At 41.0% G+C, this 24,954-nt stretch overlaps 1 protein-coding gene across 6 annotated transcripts in view; it reads right to left on the bottom strand.

Annotated features, from left to right (window-relative positions):
- The window catches only part of LOC125895871 (BTB/POZ domain-containing protein KCTD1-like), a 130,752-nt gene extending 107,959 nt beyond the window's left edge, over nucleotides 1–22,793 (bottom strand). For 4 of the 6 annotated variants that reach the window (XR_007450219.1, XR_007450220.1, XR_007450218.1 and 1 more), the window contains exons 1-2: nucleotides 20,859–22,793; nucleotides 4,046–4,224 (exon numbers count right to left, since the gene is read on the bottom strand). Coding sequence is in view for 3 of the 6 variants with exons in the window: in XM_049588045.1 (XP_049444002.1) it covers nucleotides 4,046–4,224; nucleotides 20,859–22,448 (1,769 nt within the window). In the remaining 3 variants the exon portion in view is untranslated. The remainder of the gene's footprint in view (nucleotides 1–4,045; nucleotides 4,225–20,858) is intronic. The other 2 variants (XM_049588044.1, XM_049588046.1) reach the window with 2 other exon arrangements.
- Between the last annotated feature and the right edge of the window lie 2,161 nt (nucleotides 22,794–24,954).

Here is a 24,954-nt window from a genome sequence, read left to right as displayed (position 1 = left end):
AAATTGGCCTTTGATGATGTTAAAACTTTAAATAAACATTAAACAAGTACTTTTGTATTGAATTTGTCTTGCTTTTATATAGCATTATCGTTTGTGAGATTAAAATGATCTTTTTTACTTCAGTTATCAACGACACAATTTACCCCAGTGTATTCTGACTAATGGCACAACTTACCTCGCACTGGGGGCAAGTTGTGCCACAAAACCACTTTTTTTTCTAAAGCTATATTTCTCAAACAGTTTATTTAAGATCCAAAGTGATTGCTCCCAGGGATGCACAACATCCTAAACTATATGTACATATTTTAGTTGGAGGCATTCCTGTAATCCCCTTGCGTAAAAGGCACTTTAAGTAAAAATTGGCACTACTTACCCCACTCTCCCCTATCGGCTTCAAAGATGCACACCCATATGGAAAAGATATAGATAAATCTCTTTTGTCTGAAACTTGTATGTAATGCATACGACAGTGAAACCAGATATAAGATCCTTATTAAATTTGTACAAAATGAAACTTGTATGATTTGGGTACTTATAAGAACATTATATGACAGTAATTCCACATACAATATCCTTAGTAGAAAAATGTAATATCAAACTTATATGAGTTGGACAATAATCAGTGAAACTAAACTCTTGTAAGTATTATAGAAAATACTTACAAGATTTACTTGTGGTGCCACAAACAACATAATCTGACAATAAAATTGAAGGGAAAAGCATATGAGTTGACTGAAAGCAGGTTTTCAACATGTAATGACAAAGGACTGTTAAAATGTTGCTAAGTTTAGCATTTTTGCAAAACCAGGCATCATATTCTTCTCTCTAAACTAATTAATTTTTCTAAAATTATTACATGGGTAATATTGTTTAACATTTTAGGAGCAATTATATCCAATAAGTTAGGAAAAATGATTAAATCAACACAGTAACTATTCCCTGTCGAATGTATTCAATGTAACGCAGAGATTGAAAAAGACTATTCATCCCATTCTTGTAGAAATAGTTATATATATATATATATATATATATATATATATATGTATACTGTAGATGCAACTCTTAAGAGGTGGCAGGGACCCAACCCTCCTGCACTGGCATCACAATCAATGCCAAGATCACAGAGCTCCATGTCAAAAGTAAAGCATCCCCTTAAATTGAGCTTTGTTGCTGTTTGTTGTTTGTTGTGTAATTTCAGTACTCAGATTGTTGAAAACAAACACACTGTTCCATGTGAAATGATTATTGTTCAGCCGTGGTAAATATTAGGCAAATTTTTAATTCAACAAACTTTATTCGCAAAACAAATTAGGCTTAGTCACTTATATTGACTAACAGCCATTTTTTCAGTATTACAGGTATTGAAAGACAACATTTATGTAATTTGAATGGTAGAAAGTAGTTGTTCTGGGAGCTGACCAAACAGTTAGTGCATTGCTAGTTTGTTACACAGTTTGGTCCAATTGCAGTAGTAAAGGGACAAATTAAGTCTTGTCACTTTCATATGTGAGTCATGTGTTTCTTATGACAGAAACTTATATGAAACTGACTATATAGATTTGTATATATATAAAGTATGTGTTTTTTATAATCTTATTTCAAATTTCATAGGCTGACATTTAAGAATTCTTATAGAAAAAAAACATAAAGAAAACATAGTTTATCATGACATTATATCCCTTAACATACAAAAAAACTATATGTAATGGTACATATTCATATATGTTTTTATAGCCTACTGGCTATGATAATGGTATTTGTTCATATATGTAAAGCATATGTCTTTAAAACAGACATATAGGAAAAACTGCAAAAATTATATGTAATGTATGGAAAACATACTTTGACATGTACTTTCCTTATATACCGCATACATAGATTTCACATGATTCTTATGTATTTTTTTTATTTTCTTGTATGAAAAAAATACAAAAGTGGCCACTTTCAAGAGTAAATCATATAAGCCTTATGCACAATACATAAAACATACACTGAAGGTGATGGAACTTCTTATAAGTTTTTTCTATTTCTTTTCCATATGGGCACATGCCAGCTCAACTGCTGCTAAACAGATCTTCTGTATAACTTTATCTCTCTCACCATCACATTATTTTGATGATTGGACCAACGGTTTGGGAATGGGAAGAACTTGTTCGAGGAGTTAAATCTCCCCTAAAAGAGGTCTCTTCTCTGTGTTCTGTCTGTCTCTCTCTGCTCTTCTGCCAGGTGCACCTACTTCATTACCATTGCAACCGCTGTCACACACAAACTCACAGAAACATGATGTGTGTGCGTGTCTATATCTTACATGCAGACATGACAGAGGCACAATCTCCATTTTAACCCTTTAGGTGCCAGAGTTTATTGAGGAAAATATTCCGTTTTCATTTCAACATTTCAAAAGGCTGTTACTTGAAAGTGGTGAGAGATACAGGCATACTGTAAATAAGAAAACTATTCATCATGACCCAAAGTTTGTGATGGGAGTAAATTAACTCATCTAATTTGCATATTGTGGCGTCATTAGACAGCTGCCATATTGGATTTCATAAATCTCAGTAAAACAGCATTTTGAACATATTTACACAGTAGATTTCATTTGTTTTGTGTTGTTTTTGTCATCTCATCCTCAAAAAATAGAGCGGAATCTGATGGGAGTAAATTCACTCATCTAATTTGCATATTGTGACAACACTTCTACATACCTACAGCTACAGAAAGCATTCAAACATCAAAATGTTCTGCTCTGTAAGGATTTTTTGTTTGTGGCAATGTGTTTGATATTTCTAAATAATTCACAATGACGACATAAGCTGGAGGCCGAAACGGGCACGAGTGCGAGGTCCCTAACAATGCTGCTTGCAGCTTTAATTTTAATTGGATTTTAAAGAGGTAATAAATGAATAAATGAATGTATTGTAATATACTGAAGTAATCAAATGAAGAACTTGCAGGGTTCACCAAGGACAAAATAACATGGAAATAATTCTAACCTAATATATATATTAAGAAGTTTTCATCTGAGGTTCAAATTCAAGGATAGCTTTCAAACTTTTGAAAAACCTTGAGGGAATTTTTCCACTTAAACTTTAAATCGATCTGCTTTGGCCATTAAAAATTAGGGGGTATCTGTGATTTTATTTTGTAAATTCTAAGCTGTGTTTAGCCCTTAAAAAACCCTGAAAACAACAGCTAGTAACTTTAACACAATTAACTTTGAGTCATATGCTGAAACTGTCACTAAACTATGAAAGAAGTACATGAGATAGATAGTCTGTGAAAATAATCATGTCCTGCCTCCTCTTAGTGCATCTAATGGCATTTGCTAGAATCAGACCAGAGTTGACTTAAAACAACCAATCAGAGACAAGGAGTCTGTCATGCAGCTGTCAATCATGTGTCAATCACTGCTTGTAAAATGCAATCAAACTGTCAAACTAGGAAGTCACTAAAATATGTTTGTATTAGAGACTCCTCAGCTCTGATTGGTTGTTTTGGTTGATTTGCATTAAGGCCATTAGAAATGATGCAAGGCAACAGAGAAGGCACAGTTGAGTATGATTTGTTTCACAGAGTGTCTGTCTCATTTAGACAGACTGTTTGAGCAAATATGAAAAAGTTATTTTTTATAAAAGTTATCAACCACAGCTTAACCCATGTAGAGAACCCATAAAAGAACCCTCGACAAATTAAATGATTAGTTTAACTAGAGTCCCTTAAAATGTCATGAATTTACACCTGAAACTAGACCAGAACAACTAGATATAACACTTTATTTGAATAATTAATGGATTGTCAAACATTTCAAATTAATATAAAAATTAGGGGAAAGTCATATACCCTTATAAAATCTACTTGAGTTTTTGATCAAGGGCTTTTGAACTAAAGGTGATTAGTTTTCAGGTTTTAGTGGTTTATTTTTGCCTTTTCACATTAATGATCAACTTAAGGAATGACCACCATGATGACCTACCAAACACCTTGATTTAAAGTACAGTGTTCCATAAGTTCGATGAGGAGTTAAAGGTGGATGTGTGTCTCTCACCTTGACTCAGGGTACTTTGTAAGGGTGGCCAGGCTGCTGGTGTACATGTGCCCTCCTACGTCAATGTGGACAGGTGCGTTGGTTTTGGTGAGCTGGGCTGGTGTTGGGATCCCAGTGGAACTCACAGGAGACACAGAGACTAGCTGCTGACTCGTCGTACTGCTGCTGCCACAGCTGTCCTGGGACACAAAACACACACACACACACACACACACACACACACACACACACACACACACACACACACAGAGTAGTAGTATAAAAGAAATTATTTTAGAGTGCTTAGGCAAATGTCTACAGCAGAGTTACAAATGAAGCTCAGCATACGTTCAATCAGCAAGACTTTCTTTATGCTCATCCATTCACAATTCTCTCCCTCCCACTCCCACTGCTTCCTCTAATCACCTGACTAAGGGTGTTCACTCTTCTAGTTATCCAATCAAACTTTGCAACAATCTATATCGGCCAATCAGTAGGGCTGTACACAAATATTCGGATATTCGAATATTCGTTTCTGTGGGTAGGCATTCGTTATAGGGTTGTCAAAAGTATTGATACTCTGAAAAGTATCGATACTCAAATGCTGTATCCGGATACAACACTAATTTACAAAAGTATCGATACTAACAGTGCACGCCACCTCAGCGCCTGTCGGGTGCATGCGACGGGTCTGACGGACACTCGCTGTGCAGGCAGCGTCTGGCAGGCACAGAGCCCTCGCTGCAACCCGGCTTGTTGTCGTTGCTGTGCATGCACGCACACATTTCTGTTGCTGTAATATGGCCAGCACGGCTGCAGGAGGATCAGAGCAGCCAGTTTTGGTCAAAAATGATAAAGGAAAAAGTGCTCTTTGGAAATATTTAGTGAAGTGAACACAGCACGCTGCAGACGGCAGGTACAGCCCCTCCCCTCACTAGCAGCTGAGCAGCTGGTGTCGCCAGCATCAAACTAAAATATAACTTCTAATGTTAATGTGGGAGCTAAACAGAAAACTCATGCCCGTCTGTAACATTAATAGACAATGTTAGTTTAACAGGACAACACAATTATGTGTGTCTGAAAAAACGTTTGGTTTCTCCCGTAACCCCTGGTTCTCTGATCACATAGTGAGGCAGAAACAGGAGCATCCTGAGCCTGAACTACCAACTCTATTCGATCAGCAACGAAAATATGGTGCCAATTCACCAGAAGCGCAGAAAATAAACAGGGCTGTAGATAAATACATTTGTATGGACAGATCTTGTTTCTGGTTGTTATTTATATTGGGAGGATTTTTTTTTGTTGTTATCATTGATGTTACTGTTCTGATCTTTATTTAAAAAATGACATGCCTCTTAATTTTTTGCTGCTGTATCGAAAATGGTATCGAGTATTAAATATTTTCCTGGGTATCGATATCGAGTTTGAAATTTTAGTATCGTGACAACCCAAATTCGTTATGAAAATTTGGTATTCGATATTTCTTTTTTTATTTACTTTTTTTTTTAATTTTTTTTTTTTTGGTACTAAATGTAGTCTTTTTGTTGTTGGTAAATGTAGGTTATCAATGAAAATCAAAATAAAAATAAAACTTTTAAATTGCATTGTCAAAAATGTGAAAATATAGTATAGCCTATAACTGAGCTTGTGCGCATGGCATGCTTGAGCGCATCCGTCTGAGGCTGTGGATCAATGCCAAGTTTTACCACTTTATCACTATTCCCTCTAACTTGTCGCTGTTTTTTGTTATCTTTTGAATTTAATATGAATTACGGAACCGTTTTTGTCAACGTTTGTTTTCCCGTTTTGTACAATAAATTATTGTTTAAAGTTTCAACAAGTTTCTTTTGGAGTGCGTGACACAAGTGTGTTTTGAAAACGGCCGCGGACTGTCACCCGCTCAACGCATCAGTACCTTCGGATGTCATGACAGTAATAGATTATAGATTAATAGATTATAATAATAATGTCAAAATATCATTTACAGACCGATTTAACAGACGATTACTGCTGCCCGACCCACAGGTCCATTTGCGGGTCCCGCGGGTTATGGGTCGACCCGCGCATCACTACCATAGACTGTATAAATTAATGGACGTAGTCACCGTGATGTCACTCATCCATTTCTGAAGAGTGGATTTGAAGCTCAAAATACTCTGCTCTGGACGTCGCCATCTTGGCAGTGCCTGACTCCGCCTAACTCCCGGACAATCAAAAATGGGCAAAGAGGCGGGCCGAAGGAAGCCTGGTTGCCTAAACACGCCCACCTTGCTTGGCGCTGCTAAGTTAGCTAACAAGGTACGAGACTAAGAAGCTACGCTACTTTGGATAGCCCTGTGGTGTTGTCTGCTCCCGCTTGGTGCCAGCTCCCCTGCAGCTCCCTCACGAAACTTGAGGTAAGTTGAGTTTAGCTGAAACTAACGTTATACAACAAACCTTGAAACAATGATTCAGCTGTTATCTTAAAAAAAAAAAAACGCTTCAACTTTTTTTTTAAATATATAACACTAATGATTTATTACACTCATTTTACTTTCATATGCACAGTGTGGATCATTGGTGACAGCTATGTCCGGCGTAGTGTCCAGAGAGCTGCAGAGACCTTGGGAAGCACCCTCAGCATGACGGGCGTCCGTGTCTGCTGGTTTGGCTGGGGTGATGTCCACCAGATGTCCTCATCATCCACTGTGGCAGCAATGACATGGCGAAGGTCAGCAGTGTCAAGCTGGTCAGAATGATGAAGGAGGACCTGCACCAGCTTCACCTCCTGGCACTAAGATAATATTTTCTTCCCAGGCTGTCATGGCTAATGTTGAGTTTTTGATATTCATCTATAACTTGTTTAAAATTTCAATAAATTCTATTTATATTTGCACTCCTTTTGTCTTTATTACTGACTGAATGTTGTATTTCACAATCAAATCTGACTGTCAATTGAAAGGACAAACAAAGCATGCACTACAGATAAAACACTAAGCATTAATGTTTAACATTGTCACTGACAAAAAATTAAGCAGTCCATTTCTGTGTGGGCCTGATTATTTTAACTTTGTATTTGAAGATAACTAAGCACCTTACACCCAGCAGCAGAGCCTGAGAAGATTTTGGAGAGTAACCTTTGTTTGCTGCTCTGTTAGAAGTCTAGTTTCAACACAGAAGAATGTGACTGGATAAAAGGGCTCAAAGTGAAAAACAAAGAATTAGCTGGACACAATAGTTTTGAAGCCCCCAAAGAGGTATCACTTGTTCGCTATGTTGCCAACTCTGAGAGGGTCTTCCTCAGGCAAAGGTATCGTGACGTTTTTATAGTGAGGCAAACAGAAAGATAATCAGCCAATTATGTGTTGTTGTTTTTTTAGCCTCACTATATAAGCCTCAATACCGAGCAATACCCACAGAACCTTCTCATATGTCACAATGTCACAAATAAATAATACCTCCTACGAGACTTAAAACTATTCAGTGTGCAGATATTTCCTTGTTTTTCACAAAAGGAGAAGAGTTTCTCAGTGACATTTTCTTCATTTGTCTTAAAGAAATGTTCAGAGAAAACCAGCACATAACATCAGCTTTTCATTTTTTTTACATTCTGCTAAGATAAATGCAAACTTGGGTAAATGTTAAGACATAAATGAAAACATTAAGATGCCGTTAATAATGATTATATTTTGTTAATGGTTTAAATCACCACTATATTTTCAGTCATCACAGGAAACTGATGAATGACAGCTTTCAAAAAAATTGCTTTTACTCCAAAGTAAATTTTGTCTGATCCATTTTATATAGCAAAAGTTATAACCATTACACAAACAGTTTAACAAAATTAAGTCAAAGCTTGCATTCATGAAATCATCACTATTAAAAGGTTACAAAAAATACACATGAAATAAATGAAAGGATTTATAACAGTAATGATAAAACCTATAGATTAGGACCCAGTGTCATAATTTGCAAAATCTTAATTTCTTGTGAAACAACCTTTTTACTGTGGAGTAAATATCACATTGGTCTAGGCGTTGTAACTTTCCTCAAGTGTCCTACAAGAGAGAAAGATGACAGGTTAAAAACACAGGTAGAAAACACTGACAGCTTGTCTTGGTTAAAAGCCCACTCACCACCAAAATGATCTTATCGCTGAGTAAGTGGCTGTCATTCATAAAATAGTTTTGTGTTTAAGTTCTGTAGATATTCGACTTTATATTTGAATGTGATTTTAAATTTAACTGTACTCTCAAAACAACTGGAGTATGAATGTACAATATGCAATTCATCCACATTACAATAATTGTTGCTATCAAAAGGAAACTGAACTGTTATCAAAGCTCACTGCCACTGTGGAATCATGCTATGTTTGGCTGTCTCACTGTGAGAATATTTTTTCCATTGGTTCTTCACAGACTGTGTGTGGGGAAAAAGGTAGTAATTCTCACTTTGATAAAGAGTCTTTGCATAAAAGGCATTAAAATGTAAAAGGTAAAATGTAAAAGTTGGTAAATACATGTCATGTTCCTTGATTGATAAAATCTTCATTTGGCCTTTTGCATCAGGGGAACACTAAACTGCACTGGTGTGTCAGTAATTTCACCTTATCAGTAATAGTACAGAGCAAGCTGTGCCCTAATCGAGTACTTAGTAATGTATGACAATTAATAATTTATGTAATCCATTTAAATGTATTATGGACAATAATTCATCATTTTAAACTAATAAGTTTCTTGACTCTTTGTGAGGTACTGTATGAAAAAAGGTGTCTTTATCCTGGAGTCAGTGCTGAAGTGATGACTCTCAAAGTGTTCACTGCACAGACGGGAAGTCTTGTTTGGAGTCCAGCTCTGTCTCCTCGTGTTGAGTGTCCACTGGTCCAGTCTGTCTGGGTCACCTATAGGAAAACTTTACACAGACAAATAGATATTAAAAGTAATATATGTGTTAGCTACCTACTTCACAGACACTTTTACATGCAAACAATATAACTTAAATTACTTGAGTGTTCAACAGATCATAATCAATTTATTTTACTAAAAAAAAAAAGGTGGTGGCCATCACAGTCCCCATATTCTGTCTGTGCATTATCTATTGTTGTGTAACTACAGGCCTATATCCTACGCTAATCTTATTAATATTTTATATGTGACAGTCAAATGTCACATTAGTTTTTTTAAATTACGTTACATACCTTATTGTAATTTCACACAGTTCGCCACTTTTTAATTTACATACACAAGTATTACCTTAATGTTACGTTAACGTTACACTGCTCATATGACAGTAACATTGCATCACGTTAGCTAACTAACGTGGTGGACCTTTATTTTCAAACCTTTTGTTCAAAATATTCTCTCCCTAAATGCCTAAATCCTAACACTTCTCTGTCAGGCTCTGACTTCGATGCATCCCTGGACTGGCGTCTTGCTCGAAGGCTAACCGTTAGCTGGCTGGTTAGCTAGTTAACGAGCTAAGCTGTATCGTATTGTCTGTGGCTCTGTAACTTGATGTGGATGTTGCTGCTGTGATACAGGTTGCACTTGAAAATGAGACCTCTGGTATCAACGTGATTTTACATGTATTAAATAAAGGCTTAATAATATAATAATAAGCTGACAAGCTAGGTGGTGACCGCAGACACCGATACATGCTGCTGACAAGCTAGGTGGTGACCGTAGTGACCACAGACACTGATACCCGCTAATTAGTGCTAACATATAAACATAAATAAAATAATACTAGAGTTTCCGAATTTCACTTACCAAAAAACCTGGAGCACAGACTTCTTGGACGGTCTGTTGGTATAATTAATCGAACAGCAAGCCATATTACTCCAATATTTGCCTGAAAAAATATCCAAAAGGCACAAACATGGCTGAGAGGACAGGTTCAATGCTTTGAACATGGGCACGAATTGGCTGAGATGATGCCAAGCAGACGGCCGAGTCTGAGCTCAGCTCCGCACAGCGAAGCAGGCGGCTAGTTAGCATGCTAGCTGGCCACCCATGATGGTGCGACCTGTCACTCAATGTGACCACGCCCTTACTTATGCGCAATTTCAAATCTTAATAACATTTAAACTGAAGAGTTAGAAAAAAAATCCCCCTGCTCTAAAGTTGGGCATTTTAACATGGGGTCTATGGGAATTGACTCACTTCCGGAGCCAGCCTCAAGTGGACAGTCAGTGAAATGCAGTTTTTGGCACTTCCGCATTGGCCTCACTCGTCTCCCCCGGAGGTTGGGGCTTGATCACTACTCATGCTGTACACAACAGTAAGGCTATAGACATTATATTCTTCAGGCCGGCAGCATCAGCAGCGCATAGGCTCTACAGTGCACGGCACTGCTGATTAACCATTTTATTGCAGCACAGAGTGTCTGCCAGCAACCAATTACTTGCAGAGGCTTCCTACAACTTGTTTCAACGGTTCCGATTTAATCAGAAGACAAATTAAACAGGATGACTAGCCAATGTGAAAATCAAAAGAAAGCATAGAATAATGTACTGAAGGAGACTGTTCATCCATCCGCAATACAATTAGGTCCGAAAAAACTCCGAACTGAACTGACAGCTGTCATTTTATGCACAATTGTCGTGCCCTCCTCCTCCCTGTTTACCTCCAGCCATCATATTCAAAGTCCAGGACAAGCTCAACAAAGGCTCATTCCTCTACTCATCCAGATCATCAGCACTTCTTCATCTTCTCATCTCATCTTTACCACCTCTACTACCACCAGCATCTAGACCCCAGGGGGTTCCCTTTTCAACTATGGATTAATCACCCTCCTTAAATCATACTATCTCTGTGGGGTCTAATAGCCAAAGACCCAGGGGCGGAAATCCCGGGGGGGACAGGGGGGACATGACTCCCCCTTCAGTAAAGCTGTACCCCCATAGAATTATTTGAGACACAATTAATAATTTTTGAACAATGCAGTAGTATTTATTGAAAGCACAATGTAAGTGGTGCTCATTATAATCGCGCAATAATGTGCTATTTAAATCTTAAAAGATTTAGTCCCCGCCTCCCATTCCTAGTGGTACGTATATCCCACACTCTTTCCAACCGGCGGGGCTGCTTGGCAGCAGTAGCAGCGTGTGGCTGGAACCGCTGCCCACATCGTGCATTGCAGGGTAAGATGTTCACCTACACAGACACAGTTTAACTTACACAAATTACAACACATCCCATTTACTGTTACAACAAGCCCCAGGCCCAGGCTGATAATATAAACTGTCTGCAACATTTTTCCTGCATTGTTCAAAAGCCTACTCAATTACGAGTGCTGCTAAGCTAAAAGCTCAGAGTTTAGTGATAGAGAGGACAGGAGAGAAAGAAGAGGGAGAGGACAGGACAAGAGCAGTCAGTGGCGGAGCAATGGGTACCTGTCTGTAGGCTCTCCACCTGTCAGTGAGACAAACATGAAAGACGTGCAGACGAGGAGCGGTCATTAAGCGCAACTATTACGCACAGTTGTGACGGAGCGTAGCTAATGGGTACCTGTCTGTAGGCTCTGCTCCTGTCAGTGAGACAAACATCAAAGACGTGCAGACGAGGAGCGGTCATTACGCGTGACTATTACGCACGGTTGTGACGGAGCGTAGCTAATGGGTACCTGTCTGTAGGCTCTGCTCCTGTCAGTGAGACAAACATCAAAGACTTGCAGATGAGGAGCGGTCATTACGCGTGACTATTACGCACGGTTGTGAGGTGCGCAGCGGCAGATCTCACAGCACACTGTTTATAAACCAGTTTACCAGTTTAATTGCAGGAAATGTTTAGTTTTAGTTTTAGTTTAGTTAGTATAGACATTCACTCTGCCTGTTTGAGAGACAGAGAGAAGAAATTGCGGTAAAAGATGCTGTATAAAAGACAGGCTATAACTTTTTTTTCCTTGTCCCCCCCCCGGAATTATTTTTAAAATTTTACTGTTTATTGTCCCCCCCAACTATGAAATGGGATTTTCGCCCCTGCAAAGACCTCTCACATTTTTTCATTTTGGTGTGCACATTAATAAATAGTGTTTTTACTATTAAAACAAGTCTCTCCTGATTGAACCGACCGAATCAGTTGGTGTGTCAATGTGGTGGCTGCATGAGTGCACAGTCTAAATATGGGCTACATTATCATCACACCAACATGGTGGAAACACAAAGATATATGAAGAAAGCATCAGATACCGCCTTCTCTCTACAGGCTGTCAGCAAATGTCCCCTAGCCACTTAAATGTCGATAGCGCTGCAGGCTCGCTGCAAACACTCGACTCTGTAGCACCTCTTAAAAAGAGGTTAACAAAGCAAAGAAAGTTTGATCCTTTGTACAACGCTCAAACCCGAAAATTAAAACAAATATTGCAAAAATTTGAAAGGAACTGGCAATTAACCAAGCTGGAAGAATCTTGTTTAGTCTAGGAAGACAGTCTCAAAACGTATAAGAGGGAGTCACAGCTCTATTGAGCCTTGTATTCCTTTAGCCCTTAGCAGTGATTATTTTATGAGCTTTTTTAATGGCAAAATTCTAATTATTAGAGGCAAAATTCATGACCTCCTGCCCTCAAACGAAACCAATCTGCCCTCAAACACAGCTGTAAGACCTAATATATATTTAGATAGCTTCTCCCCGATTTGTCTTCAACAATTGACCTCAGTGATTTCTTCATCTAAATCATTGTGTCTATCCCAACTAGGCTACTTAAGGAAGTCCTACCTGTAGTTAACACTCACATATTAGACATGATCAATATATCTCTATTAACAGGCTATGTACCACAGTCCTTTAAGGTAGCTGTAATTTAACCTCTTCTAAAAAAGCCCACCCTGGATCCAGAGGTGCTAGCCACCTATAGACCAATTTCTAATCTTCAAAGATCCTTGAGAAAGTAGTCGCAGACCAGCTGTGTGACTTTCTCCACGATAGTGATTTATTTGAGGAATTTCAGTCAGGATTTAGAGTGCTGCGAGTTAGAAGACAAAGCCTTCAGGCTCAAGGACTGGGTAAGCCTCAAATTGGCAAACGGGAAAATAAAAAATGAGGTTTTCAAGGTAAAAATGAAATTCAAGGATAAACTGAAGTCTGAATTTGCCAACATGAACACCAAGCAGGCATTTCAGAAAGTGAAAATCCTTACAGGATCCAAATCCAAATCCAACACCTGTACAATAACTGACCCAGAATCCTTTGCAAAAGAACTGAACACATTTTTTGCCCAGTTTGACACACTGGATTTCACAGCCGAGTGTGAAGCCTTGCCGGAAGCCCTCCCTCTACCGGAAGTAGTCAAGCCAGCCCCCTTCACAGAGGATGATGTACTGCGCCAGCTCAGCCAATGCAAGCTGGGTAAGGCTGCAGGCCCCGACGGCATCCCAGCAAGGGTGCTGACAGCCTGTGCCCATGAACTCTCACCAGTGCTTCATTCACTCTTCTGTGAATCCTACCAGACTGCTACCATACCTACCCTCTGGAAAACTGCAACCATAATCCCCGTACCCAGAAAACCACGGCCCACTGAATCCAACCACTATCACCCTGTTGCCCTCATGTCCATAATAATGAAGTGCCTGGAGAAGCTGCTGCTGAGTACCATCCTGCCAGTAGTTGCCCCACAGCTCGATCCCCTTGCCTATTAGGCCAGAAGGGGCACGGAGGACGCAGTGGCCTGTCTGCTGCACCTCCTCCTTCAGCACCTGGACTCTCCAGGTCACTTTGTCAGGATCCTCTTTGTGGACTTCAGCTCTGCGTTTAACACCATCCAAAAGCATCTGGTGATCCAGTAGTTACACCAGCTCAATGCCCCCTTCCGTCTGATCCATCTCATCCACAACTTCTTAAGGGACAGGCTGCAAACTTTCAAAACTAACACTGGAGCACCACAGGGTTGTGTGCTAAGCCCATTCCTCTACACCAATGACTGCACCAGCCCATCACCCGCAGGTACGAACAGCATCGCCAGGCAACAGTCCGAACTTTTAAAGCAGGATTTTAGTCACCTTTTTAACTCCATCTCACAGTCCCAGGTGACTGTTTTCATCTCCGGCCCCACCCCCACCTGCGGCAGAGGGATTGGCAGCTTCAGCCGTCTCAACACCTGGCTGCAACTCCCACCACGTCGGCTTCATCAACAATTTTGATGTTTTCTGGGAGAGACGACACCTCTTTGGGCCAGACAGGCTCCATCTTAACAGGGCAGGTGCCCGCATGCTCTCAGCCAACCTGGCATACGGTGTTCAGCATGCAATTTTCCCCAAACCCGCACCAGCTGCTCTGTCCGACACCGATTGATGTCCCCCAGGTCCATGCTCCTATCCACTCAGTTCCACCTCTGACCACCATACACACAGTACCGGACTTGGACCTCATATTCACACCAACACCTCATCCATTCCGGTAAGCATTACACTACATCAACACATCAGACACCGCCATACTCACTCCGTGAACCTTCATAACCTTCGACCACTCTCACAAAACACCCACAACCCACCTCCATGATCAACAAGCCTCCTGTCACCATCACTGTGGCACTTTTTAATGTTCGCTCTCTTTTAAATAGAACTTTTTTAATGAATGATGTGATATTAGATAATAAGTTAGACTGTCTTCTTTTAACTGAGACATGGCTTGGCACTGACGCACCTGTTGTACTCACCGAGGCCTGCCCACCAAATTTTAATTTTTTGTTTTCTACTAGAGAGGGTAGAAGAGGAGGAGGGACGGGAACCATTACAAATGACACACTCACCTCAAATGGAGTGTCTTTAACAGTTACAAGTCATTTGAGTACCATGCCTTTACTTTTAGCAGCCCTCCGATTCTTTGCATCACTGTTTACAGACCACCCCATCACTCTAGTTCTTTTATCAGTGAATTCTCTGAACTTTTATCAATCATTCACACCTCTTATAGCAGGATTTTAATAACTAGTGATTTTAATCTGATGATACCTCGGATCCAATATCCAGAGAGTTTTTAAACCTTTTAAATTGTCTTGATTTTAAGCAGCACGTGACACAGCCAACTCACAACAGAGGACACACCCTGGACCTGGTCATAACCCATGGCCTGTCCATCGGTGTGTCCTCTGTTGTCGACCTGGCTGTGTCCGACCACTACTGTGTATTTTTTAACATCACCAGTTTTAACCAGGAGGAGGCCCCGGTGAGAACAGTGAGGAGGCGCTATGAAAGCAAATTTGCAAATAGAAACTGCGTCTATATTTGACACGTGTCAAAGGGAGGTGCAAACGGTTTGTATGCGTAATTGCGTACACATGGCTGTGGTTATTTTTGCAAGAAGGAGATATCGAAACGATGAAAGAAGATGCAGAGAACGTATGTTTCACCCTCATGTGAAGCAAGCAACACAGGCTGGAGCAGAATGCCATGCCAGAGGAGAACGAATGAATGAACGAGCCGGCTGGCGCAGTCACTGTTGAGATTACATTCATTCATCTTCTAACCGCTTCATCCTCTTGAGGGTCGCGGGGGGGCTGGAGCCTATCCCAGCTGACATCGGGCGAGAGGCAGGGTACACACTGGACAGGTCGCCAGACTATCGCAGCCATTCAAACAACCATTCACACTCACATTCACACCTACGGACAATTTAGAGTTACCAATTAACCTAGTCCCCAATCTGCATGTCTTTGGACTGTGGGAGGAAGCCGGAGTGCCCGGAGAGAACCCACGCTGACACGGGGAGAACATGCAAACTCCGCACAGAAGGAAACGAAAAATATATTCTTTGGTGTACTTTTACAGAGTTTTGCAATATGTATAGCCAACTGTATGTATCAAAATGTATAATTTTCAGCAGCGGTCGGAGGTATAAACGCTCAGAAGTCTAGTGTGTTTCATTTTTGTAACTTACAGGCTTCAGAAAGCATACAAGACACATTTTTAGGAAAAGTCATAGGAAGAGAAGCTTGTAGGTTTTATCTAAACAGAGTTATTTGCATTATAAAGACCCAAACAGACTGTCGTGGCGGTTCTAGTGTTAAACATAATGCTGTAGATTAGAATACGAGCGCTAGTGTGACCCAATAAACTGCAGATCATTGCAAGATGATTGAAATCACTTTCTAGATTCCAAACATTATTATCAAACGAAATACTCAGTCTCATTAACGTCTAATTATGTTAAGCCACGCAACATCATATTAAAGATGATGACAATTTCAGTGACAAAATATATTAGGCTATAGCTCTAACATTTATCGTGGCAAAAAAACAAAACTAAACAGTTCTTTATCGTATAGTCTATTTTACACAAAATGAATATTCACAGCCAATATAAGAAAACTTAAACGTGACAGTTGAGTGAATTATTTGTGTTTCCTTTTACGCAGGTGGCACCCGAGCGCACCTCTCCTCCCTCTATTCCCTCTCTGGTCCCTGGCTGTTGGTCACAGATTTCTTCCCATATAGCGTTCCTTTGTGAGACAGTCAGGTTTCTTTGCTGTAGCTCATTTAAGTGTTTATTGGTCTCATCTACCAACACCTATAATTCCATAGGTTCGAATTTCACTTTGCGCTTTCTCTCCAAACTCACCATGCTGCAAACCATAAAACACGCAAAACCCTCATTTAAATAGGGTGTCTCCAATACGTTTGCACCGCTTGTCATTTACGCAGTCACTCTTAGTAAATCACTCGCAAACCGCGGTTCAGCCCCACACGCAAAATTCTAGATTGTGCAGGCAAATTAGTACAGGCAAATTGGGATTTTACTAGATCCAGCCCCTAAGTCTAAAGTCTAAAGTCTAGTTGAAAAAACAAGTGATCTTCTGATTGCTTCAGACAAAGGACTCATCTCTGTACTTGTTTTATTAGATCTTAGTGCAGTATTTGACACAATTGACCATCAAATTCTGCTACAGAGACTGGACCATTTAATTGGCCCATCATGTTCATGATGAATCATCTCTACGTACTAAAGTTTGTTTTGGAGTTCCACAAGGTTCTGTGCTCGGACCAATTCTGTTCACTTTATATATGCTTCCCTTGGGTAACATCATTAGAAATCAGTCTGTAAATTTCCATTGCTATGCGGATGATACACAATTGTATCTATCGATAAAGCCAGAAGAAACGGATCAATTAACTAAACTTCAAAAATGCCTTAAAGACAACTTGGATGAGCTCCAATTTCCTTATATTAAATTCAGACAAAACTGAAGTTATTGTTCTTGGCCCCAAACACCTCAGAAACTCTTCATCTGATGATATAGTTTCTCTGTATGGCATTGCTCTGGCCTCTCGCACTACCATAAGAAACCTCGGAGTAGTATTTGACCAAGATTTGTCTTTTAACTCTCACTTAAAACAAACCTTACAGACTGCATTTTTTCATCTGTGTAATATTGCAAAAATTAGGCCTACCCTGTCCCAAAAAGATGCAGAAAAATTGGTCCACGCTTTTGTTACCTCTAAGATGGATTACTGTAATTCCCTATTATCAGGTAGCTCTGATAAGTCTTTAAAAACTCTCCAGCTAATTCAGAATGCAGTGGCACATGTGCTGACAGGAACTAAGAAACGAGATTACATTTCTCCTGCACTGGCTCCCTGTAAAATCCAGAATTGAATTTAAAATTCTTCTTCTAATTTTAATTTAATTTAATTTAATTTCTTTATTTAGCACAATTAAATTAGACAACTGTGCAAGGGGGGAATGAAGCCCATATGCGGGCTTGTACAGAGTTTCACCCCTAGCCATAATCACAAGCAAATGACATGCAGGCTAAATTACTAGACTAAGCAAAGAGTCACAAAACAAAATAACAACAATAACAACAACAAGAAACAAACAACAACAAAAAAGGGAGCAAAACTAGGGTAATTGAAGCAAATTAGGACAAAGAAGAAGAAACAAGAGATCAGACAAAGAGAAAAACTGATACGGAGGATTAAGGTAGATGCTTTAAGAGTTCATGTGGACACTAAAAGTGCCTTCAGATGCTTTTTGAAAAGAAAATGAGAAGACATGGACCACAGCGATAAATTTAATTCATGCCATAGCTTGGGACCTCTAAAAGAGATGTTGAACTGGTGACTTGATGTTCGGGAGAACGGTAAGAAGACACTGCTATTACAAAGCCTTGTTTGGTATGTATGGACATGTAATGTAGAAATAAAAAAGTTATTAAAGGTGACTGGAAGATCTTGTTTCCTATAAATGAACTTATGTAAGAATAGACATGTTTGAAAGACATTCACTTTATCAATAGGTAAGAGTTACTGAAGAGAGGTGCAGAAGGTGCATATCGACTCGAATGGGAGATCAATCTCAAAAACCTCTTCTGAAGTATAAATAATTTCTTAAGATAAGTGGGGTAAGTAGCAGCCCAAGCATTATTACAATAATTTATATAGGGGAACAAAAAGCTATAGTATAGGGTTAAATGAGCTGAGGAGTGAATTAAGAGACAAACCTTTCTCAATATACCTAACATCTTCATAGATCTTTTGCATACAAGATCAATATGAGTAGACCAATTTGGTAGGATTTTAACTCCGTTAATCAGGATTTTGGCTAGCTGTTTAGGATAATACTTATTAGTGTTACAGAAGATCATGAAGTTGCATCTTTTCACATTAAGAGTTAGCTTGTTAAGTTGAAACCAATGAGCAACAGAAGATAGTTCCTCATTAACACATTCAATCAGGGTAGGAAAATCCTCATGAGTGGCTATGAGATTGGTGTCGTCCGCGAACTAACAACTTACAAAGCCCTGAATGGTCAGGCTCCGTCATATCTTAGAGAGCTCATAGTGCCCTATTATCCCAGAACACTGCACTCTGAGAATGCAGGGTAACTCATGGTCCCTAAAGTCTCCAAAAGTAGAACAGGAGCCAGAGCCTTCAGCTATCAAGCAACTCTTCTGTGGAATCATCTTCCTGTTTTGGTCCGGGAGGAAGACACCATCTCCACATTTAAGACTAGACTGAAGACTTTCCTTTTTGATAAAGCTTATAGTTAGGGCTGGCTCAGGCTTGCCTTGGACCAGCCCCTAGTGAGGCTGACATAGGCCTAGTCCGCCGGGGGACCTCCTGTAATACTGCTGCTGTTATCATTAGTCATAATTCTACTGTCATTATACACATATGATTATTGTCACATATATATACTATCATACATTAATATATACCTACAACATATTGTATCACAATAGCTGTAATCATTATTGTAATATCATTACTTAAATTAATGTTGTAAGCTATTATCAATACTGTCTGTCCTGCATCTCTCTTTCTCTCTCTCTCTCTCTCTCTCTCTCTCTCTCTTTATGCATCATTTTGTCATATGGATTACTGTTAATTTATCATATTGATCTGTTCTATACGACATCTATTATACATTTGTCCGTCCTGGAAGAGAGATCCCTCCTCAGTTACTCCTCCTGAGGTTTCTACCATTTTTTTCTGCCATTAAAGGTTTTTTTGGGGGGAGTTTTTCCTTATCCACTGTGAGGGTCCAAATGACAGAGGGATGTCATATGCTGTAAAGCCCTCTGAGGCAAATTGTTATTTGTGATATTGGGCTTCATAAATAAAATTGATTGATTGGTTGATTGATTCATATGGAGTTGTGTTTCTGTAACCTGATGAATGTCAGTCCAATATTCACTCTCTTTTAGCTCTGCTTTGGTCTCAACCAACTCCTGAGAGAAATACCTTTCTCTTCAGCTGCTAAATGCTCCACTGTTCACCAGCTACTCTCTAACTGTGTCTGTCAGCTGTTTGCTGCTGTTGCTGCTGAGCAGCTAGTGTTCAAGTGGCTTTTTAGAGCTTTTCACTAACAACAGCTGCCTGCTGCTGCTGGACATCAGGTTGATGACAGTTGTGAGACTGAACCAAAAACACTAACGCCATAAAGATGAGGGGGACTGCAAAGTTGCATTAAAAATCTCCATGGGTTTGTTACTAAGAGTCACGTCTCTTACAGAGTCAGCTGATCCACTGTTAATATAAAAATATCTAACAGTGCAGCTTTAAATTTCTGTGCCTCTGTAAAATGTTTAAGTGATTGTAACATCTTGGAAAACATTCCCTGTCAAAATTGGTTTCACCAGATGTCTCTAAAATAAGGGATTTTCAAATCTTGCAGGATGTTTAAATGTGTGAAGAAACAAACCTACTGAAAGTGACTTTAGAGAGGTGATTAATAAATTACAATCTTAAGAGATACAAGATACAAGAATTACCAAGCCATTAATCCAGATATAGCTGTCTGTCCATCTTAAACCAGAAATACACTGTATATTTAAGACCTTTTGAGAATAACCTTTACATGGTTACAGTTGTCTTCTCGCAGACTGCTAGTGGAAATGGGCAGCTGGTGCCGTACACCACCAGAACAACTTGTGTGTTGCTGTAAGACTGGCATACTAAGTGAAAAACACATACTTGTGTACCATCCTAGACATGATATCTGTGAGAAAAATGGACATGACTTCACTGAACTGAGCTCACTCTCTGTGAAAACTGATAAAATAATTTTAGTCACGTTACACGCATGTGTTGGCTACTAAAGCACCAGCAAGCCTCTACTAAATAATAAGATATATTGTTACATTATCTTATAATGTTTTCACTGATGGGTTTGTTGTATGTATGTTTTTGTATATCAAATATAGCATATAACTAACTGGAACATTTCAAAAATAGTCAGCGCCTGGTATAAACTGGACATCTTTATAACTTTTCTGAGAGCTCGGTTTGTTAGAACGGACTGCACAATACTCATACAGGACTCACACGCAGTGCTGATGCACGGAGAGGCTATATTTTGCCAAATTTTACGATTTGAACACAGGCTACAGTAGATGACAATCACACGTTCTCTATTACCTGTGTAGGCACAGCGACCGGGGACCGCACCACCGGCTGTGTATGTATATGGGACTCGGTGGCTCTGGTGGGCACCGTCTCGCTCTCCTTCCGCTCCACAGGCAACTCCGCGCGTGTCCCAGGGCGCACGCACAGCCTCTTGGCATAGGGAGCCTCTGGGTCCTCCTCGGCGCTGACCCTACACGTTGATGGTGTGTTTACTGTTGCTGCTGTTGTCCGCTGCGGCATCAGATCTGCAGCGCCTGTTATCCGGTATGGGATCACGAGCTGGAGGTGGGACTGCGCGTGACCGTTGACCGTTTCCGAAGCAACGTAAAGCGTCGTCGGCGGCCTGGAGCCCGCGGCGCCCACGATGCTGTTGAGCGTTGCTATGGAGACGGCGCCGATGCAGTGGTTGGTGTAGGTCTTGGAGAGCTTGGCAGCGCGCGACAACATCTGCATCCTCGTGCCCAACAGGTTCTTACCGATAGCTTTGTTCTCGTACCACGTCATGTCACTCGCGCAGCAGTGGTCCCGTGGCCGCTGAAAGAACGCCCTGCAGAGCGGGTTCCTTTTAGAAACGTATCGTACGAAGCTGGCGTATGGACACTGTTCCGAGCCCGTCTCGTACATCCGCGGCAAGGTGTCCTCCTCTGCGTCCGGACGCTTCTTGGTCCAGGCGGCTGAGCGGGACTTATGGTATGGTCCGAGAGCTTTAAAATAGACAAACTTTCTTCCGTCTTCATCCACAGCCAGACCGAACGAGTCCTCCTCCAACTCCCGCTGGTTCTCCCGGCCCCTGGTGCAGAAATACATGCAGGTCTCGAACCACACTTTGTTGAGCAACCCGAACGGCGTGTCGGAATTGAACACTGATGACTCGTACAGTTTCCGAAGGTCCGAGCGCGTGATGGCTTGTTTCTGCACCACGGGACCAGCGCCTTGCTCTTCCAGCCTCCGTATGACCGCGGCCAGGGTCAAGTTGGCACTGCGAAGTTCAGGGTCCTTAGTGAGGTCCAGTGATCGACAGTAGGGCGGCTCGTTAAGGTACCGATTGAGTGAGCTCCGGATGCTGATGAGGGACGACTTGCTGTACAACTGTCCACTTTTGGAGCGCGCCTCTGCGTAAAAGGAGCGCAGCACAACGCAAAGCGCCTCCTTGTCCAGAGTTTCAAAGTCTGGACTTTGGGCTTTCTCGCTGAGGTACTCCCTGAAGATTCTCACCGCATACCGGGTGGCCAGGCGGGTGTTCTCGCTCAGCCTGTTCCGCTCTGACCGCTGAACGTCTCCCTCCAGTTGAGATTCCAGCCCAGCGGGTATGCCGCTGCTGAAGGGGTCCGCCTCTCCCTCCTCCTCTCCCCGGTCCATACTCCGCATAACGACCGCTTTTATCTCCGCGGCAGAACCGCTGGAGTCCAGCACTGTACCCTCTGACTCCCACTCAAGCTCCACACCATCTCGATCGGACCCCTCGTCCTCTTCCTCCCCGGTGATCTGGACCTCCTGGATCTCATCTTCTTCATCTTCCTCCTCATTATCCTCCTCCCTGCTCCTCTCGGGGCAGCTTATCTGCTTCTGCTCTGTGTCTCCGCTGGCAGGCATTCTCGCCATATTGCGGTCTGTGAAGCAGTCCTCCGGCAGCGCGCATGCGCTATATTGGACCGCAGCGCTGAAAGCCTTTTGTGTTTAAGTGACCTTCAGCCGTGCACGCGCTTTTTAAGGCACGGGGAGCGAGCACAGCGGGAGGGTAAATTTGGAAGCTCGCTCCCCGTGAAAAAGGCTGCAGTATTGGACTGCATATTGGACCAGCAACATGAATACTGTGTGATGTGGTGAATAACGGCACTGCAGGAGTGTGACCTCAAGTATCATCATGAGCCAGACACTATTCTTTTCTCCTCTGCATCATTTTGATACACGAGATGATGAGTATATTAATGTATAATTAAGACTGACAGCCAAGAGTGATGACAACAATATCCATTCTGCAAATAAACAAGCAAAGTGAGTTTAGGTAGATTCGCCATCTTCTACCTCAACTCCTATCACACCGTATTTAAAAAAAGACGGATTTAAAGGAGAGGGCGAGCAGGCCTACATGCAGTCATTATTGCACTGAGAATATAATATCAAAAAATCATTACACGTGCACACACTATTTACCATCATCATGACAAAGCAGTTACAGTGTTTATGTGTGTGGTGCATACAATCTATTGTGTTTTTAGTTATTTGTCTGATATGGATAATGTTGGCTCATGTGTGTTTGTGCAGTACATACTGTATGTATATAATAAGATGACAGAAGCACATACTGTAATAGATTTGTCATGATTGAGAAGGAACTTTATGAACTGTCTTTGCATATGAAAATTGCATGCAAGAAAATAAACATACAACCAGAAACTTTATTTCAGTGTCAAATAGTACATCTTCTTCAGGAGATGTATGCTATTACTTTTTCTTTTTTCTAACATGTTACAGTAATTTTATATCATTTTTTAAGTATTAAAAACCCTCTAAGAACTGTGGTGGAGAGCACATTGAACAAGCTATAATGGACAATAGCAGACACCCTCTCCGCAGCCTCCTGAAGTTACAGAGGAACAGCTGTAGCAGTCAGTTCAGCTTTATTAGTCACTTAGTAGCACTGGGTATGGAATTTACTCCGCGGAGGTCCGCGCGGACTCAAAGCGGATGTCCGCAAGGCCTGTGCACGCAAAGCTCAGATTTTACGACCGCGCGGATTCCGCTCAGCGCACCAGTGACTGCTCGGCATGTATTTTTCACATCGCGGGGATTTTTCACGGACATTTTTACAGGAAACTACAACGCGGAAGTGCGCTCGACTATGGAAGCCTGAATGACTGCGGACATTCCTCGCGGAGTCCGTTCCGCTTATAGTACGCCCGAGTATGTTCGGGCCTTATGGATGCTACCTAAAAGAATACCAGAGCTGTCTTTGATACTACTACTGTTGCTACCAGTGCTACTACTACACCTTTCTGCTACTTATTACCACTGTATTCAGTGGTATTTTTGAAAGATCAGATTTCTGCCCTGCACTTGGATTTTTTTTGTGTAACAACCCTGTCAAAATCCCCCAACCAGTTGAACCAATGAAGTGATCCCTGCCTTCTTGCGGGTGCACTCGCTTTAGTTTTAGAGTGTCCCGTCTGGGCCCACAAGGAGGCAGGGATTATTTCACTGGTCAGCAATAAACCTGGCATTCTATTGGCTGGGGGATTTTGACAGGGTTGTTTCATAAAAAAATCCAAGAGCAGGGCAGAAATCTGGGAGCAGAAATTCCATGAGCGCACAGACGCAGCTTGAGCGCAAGGAGAAGAGCTGAAGATGTCACGTGCATTTCCATTAGAGTGCGGCACGGGCCGCATATTTCTGTCCGAACCCAACCGAGCCTGACATTATTTAATTAGCCTACTAAAGCACTGAGTTTATGTCACAGAGTTGTTATGGTTACAGGCTATTTAACAGGCCGGGCATGCGCTGTGGGTGCTCCGCGGAGAGGAAGACCTCCATGTTTGAGACGGGAGGTCCGAGGCTTTCAGCGAGGGGAGATGGAGAAATATAACAAAATAAGATAAAATAGGAAAACTTGTCCCCCTCTTTTATTTTATTTTCAGCGTTTAATCAAGGCGGAGGCGGGCGGCGGGAGGTCTGAGGCTTCCAGCGAGTGGAGCGGTAGAAACAAACAGCCAATGTGTGTGTGTGTTCTGTTCAGGTGTTGTCACGTAAATAACAGTGCCCAAACATGAATTCATAAAAGTATTTTTTATTACATTGCTGTGGTTAATTTGAGGTAATAGTGTTACTGTAGAAATCAGAGAATCACTTTTTGTTGTTATATATTCCCAGGGAGATGATACAAGCTCTAAATCTGAAATACACACCACACACAAATATGTATTTTCATCTAATTGTACTGTGCAACAGTTAGAATAAAGTTTTAGTATTTGTATGATTGCATTTGTGTTTATTATATACTTGTTTAAGTATAGCAAGAATAATGACTATAATGTAGGAATCGGTAAAAGGAATCGGTAAGGAATCAGACCGTTAAGAAGGAATCGGTAAGGAATCGGAATCGTGAAAATCC

Source organism: Epinephelus fuscoguttatus, linkage group LG10, assembly GCF_011397635.1.
Source record: "Epinephelus fuscoguttatus linkage group LG10, E.fuscoguttatus.final_Chr_v1".
NCBI classification, from domain to species: Eukaryota; Metazoa; Chordata; class Actinopteri; order Perciformes; family Serranidae; genus Epinephelus; species Epinephelus fuscoguttatus.
Note: the sequence above shows the minus strand (reverse complement) of the source record. Positions and strands in the feature narration are given on the sequence as shown.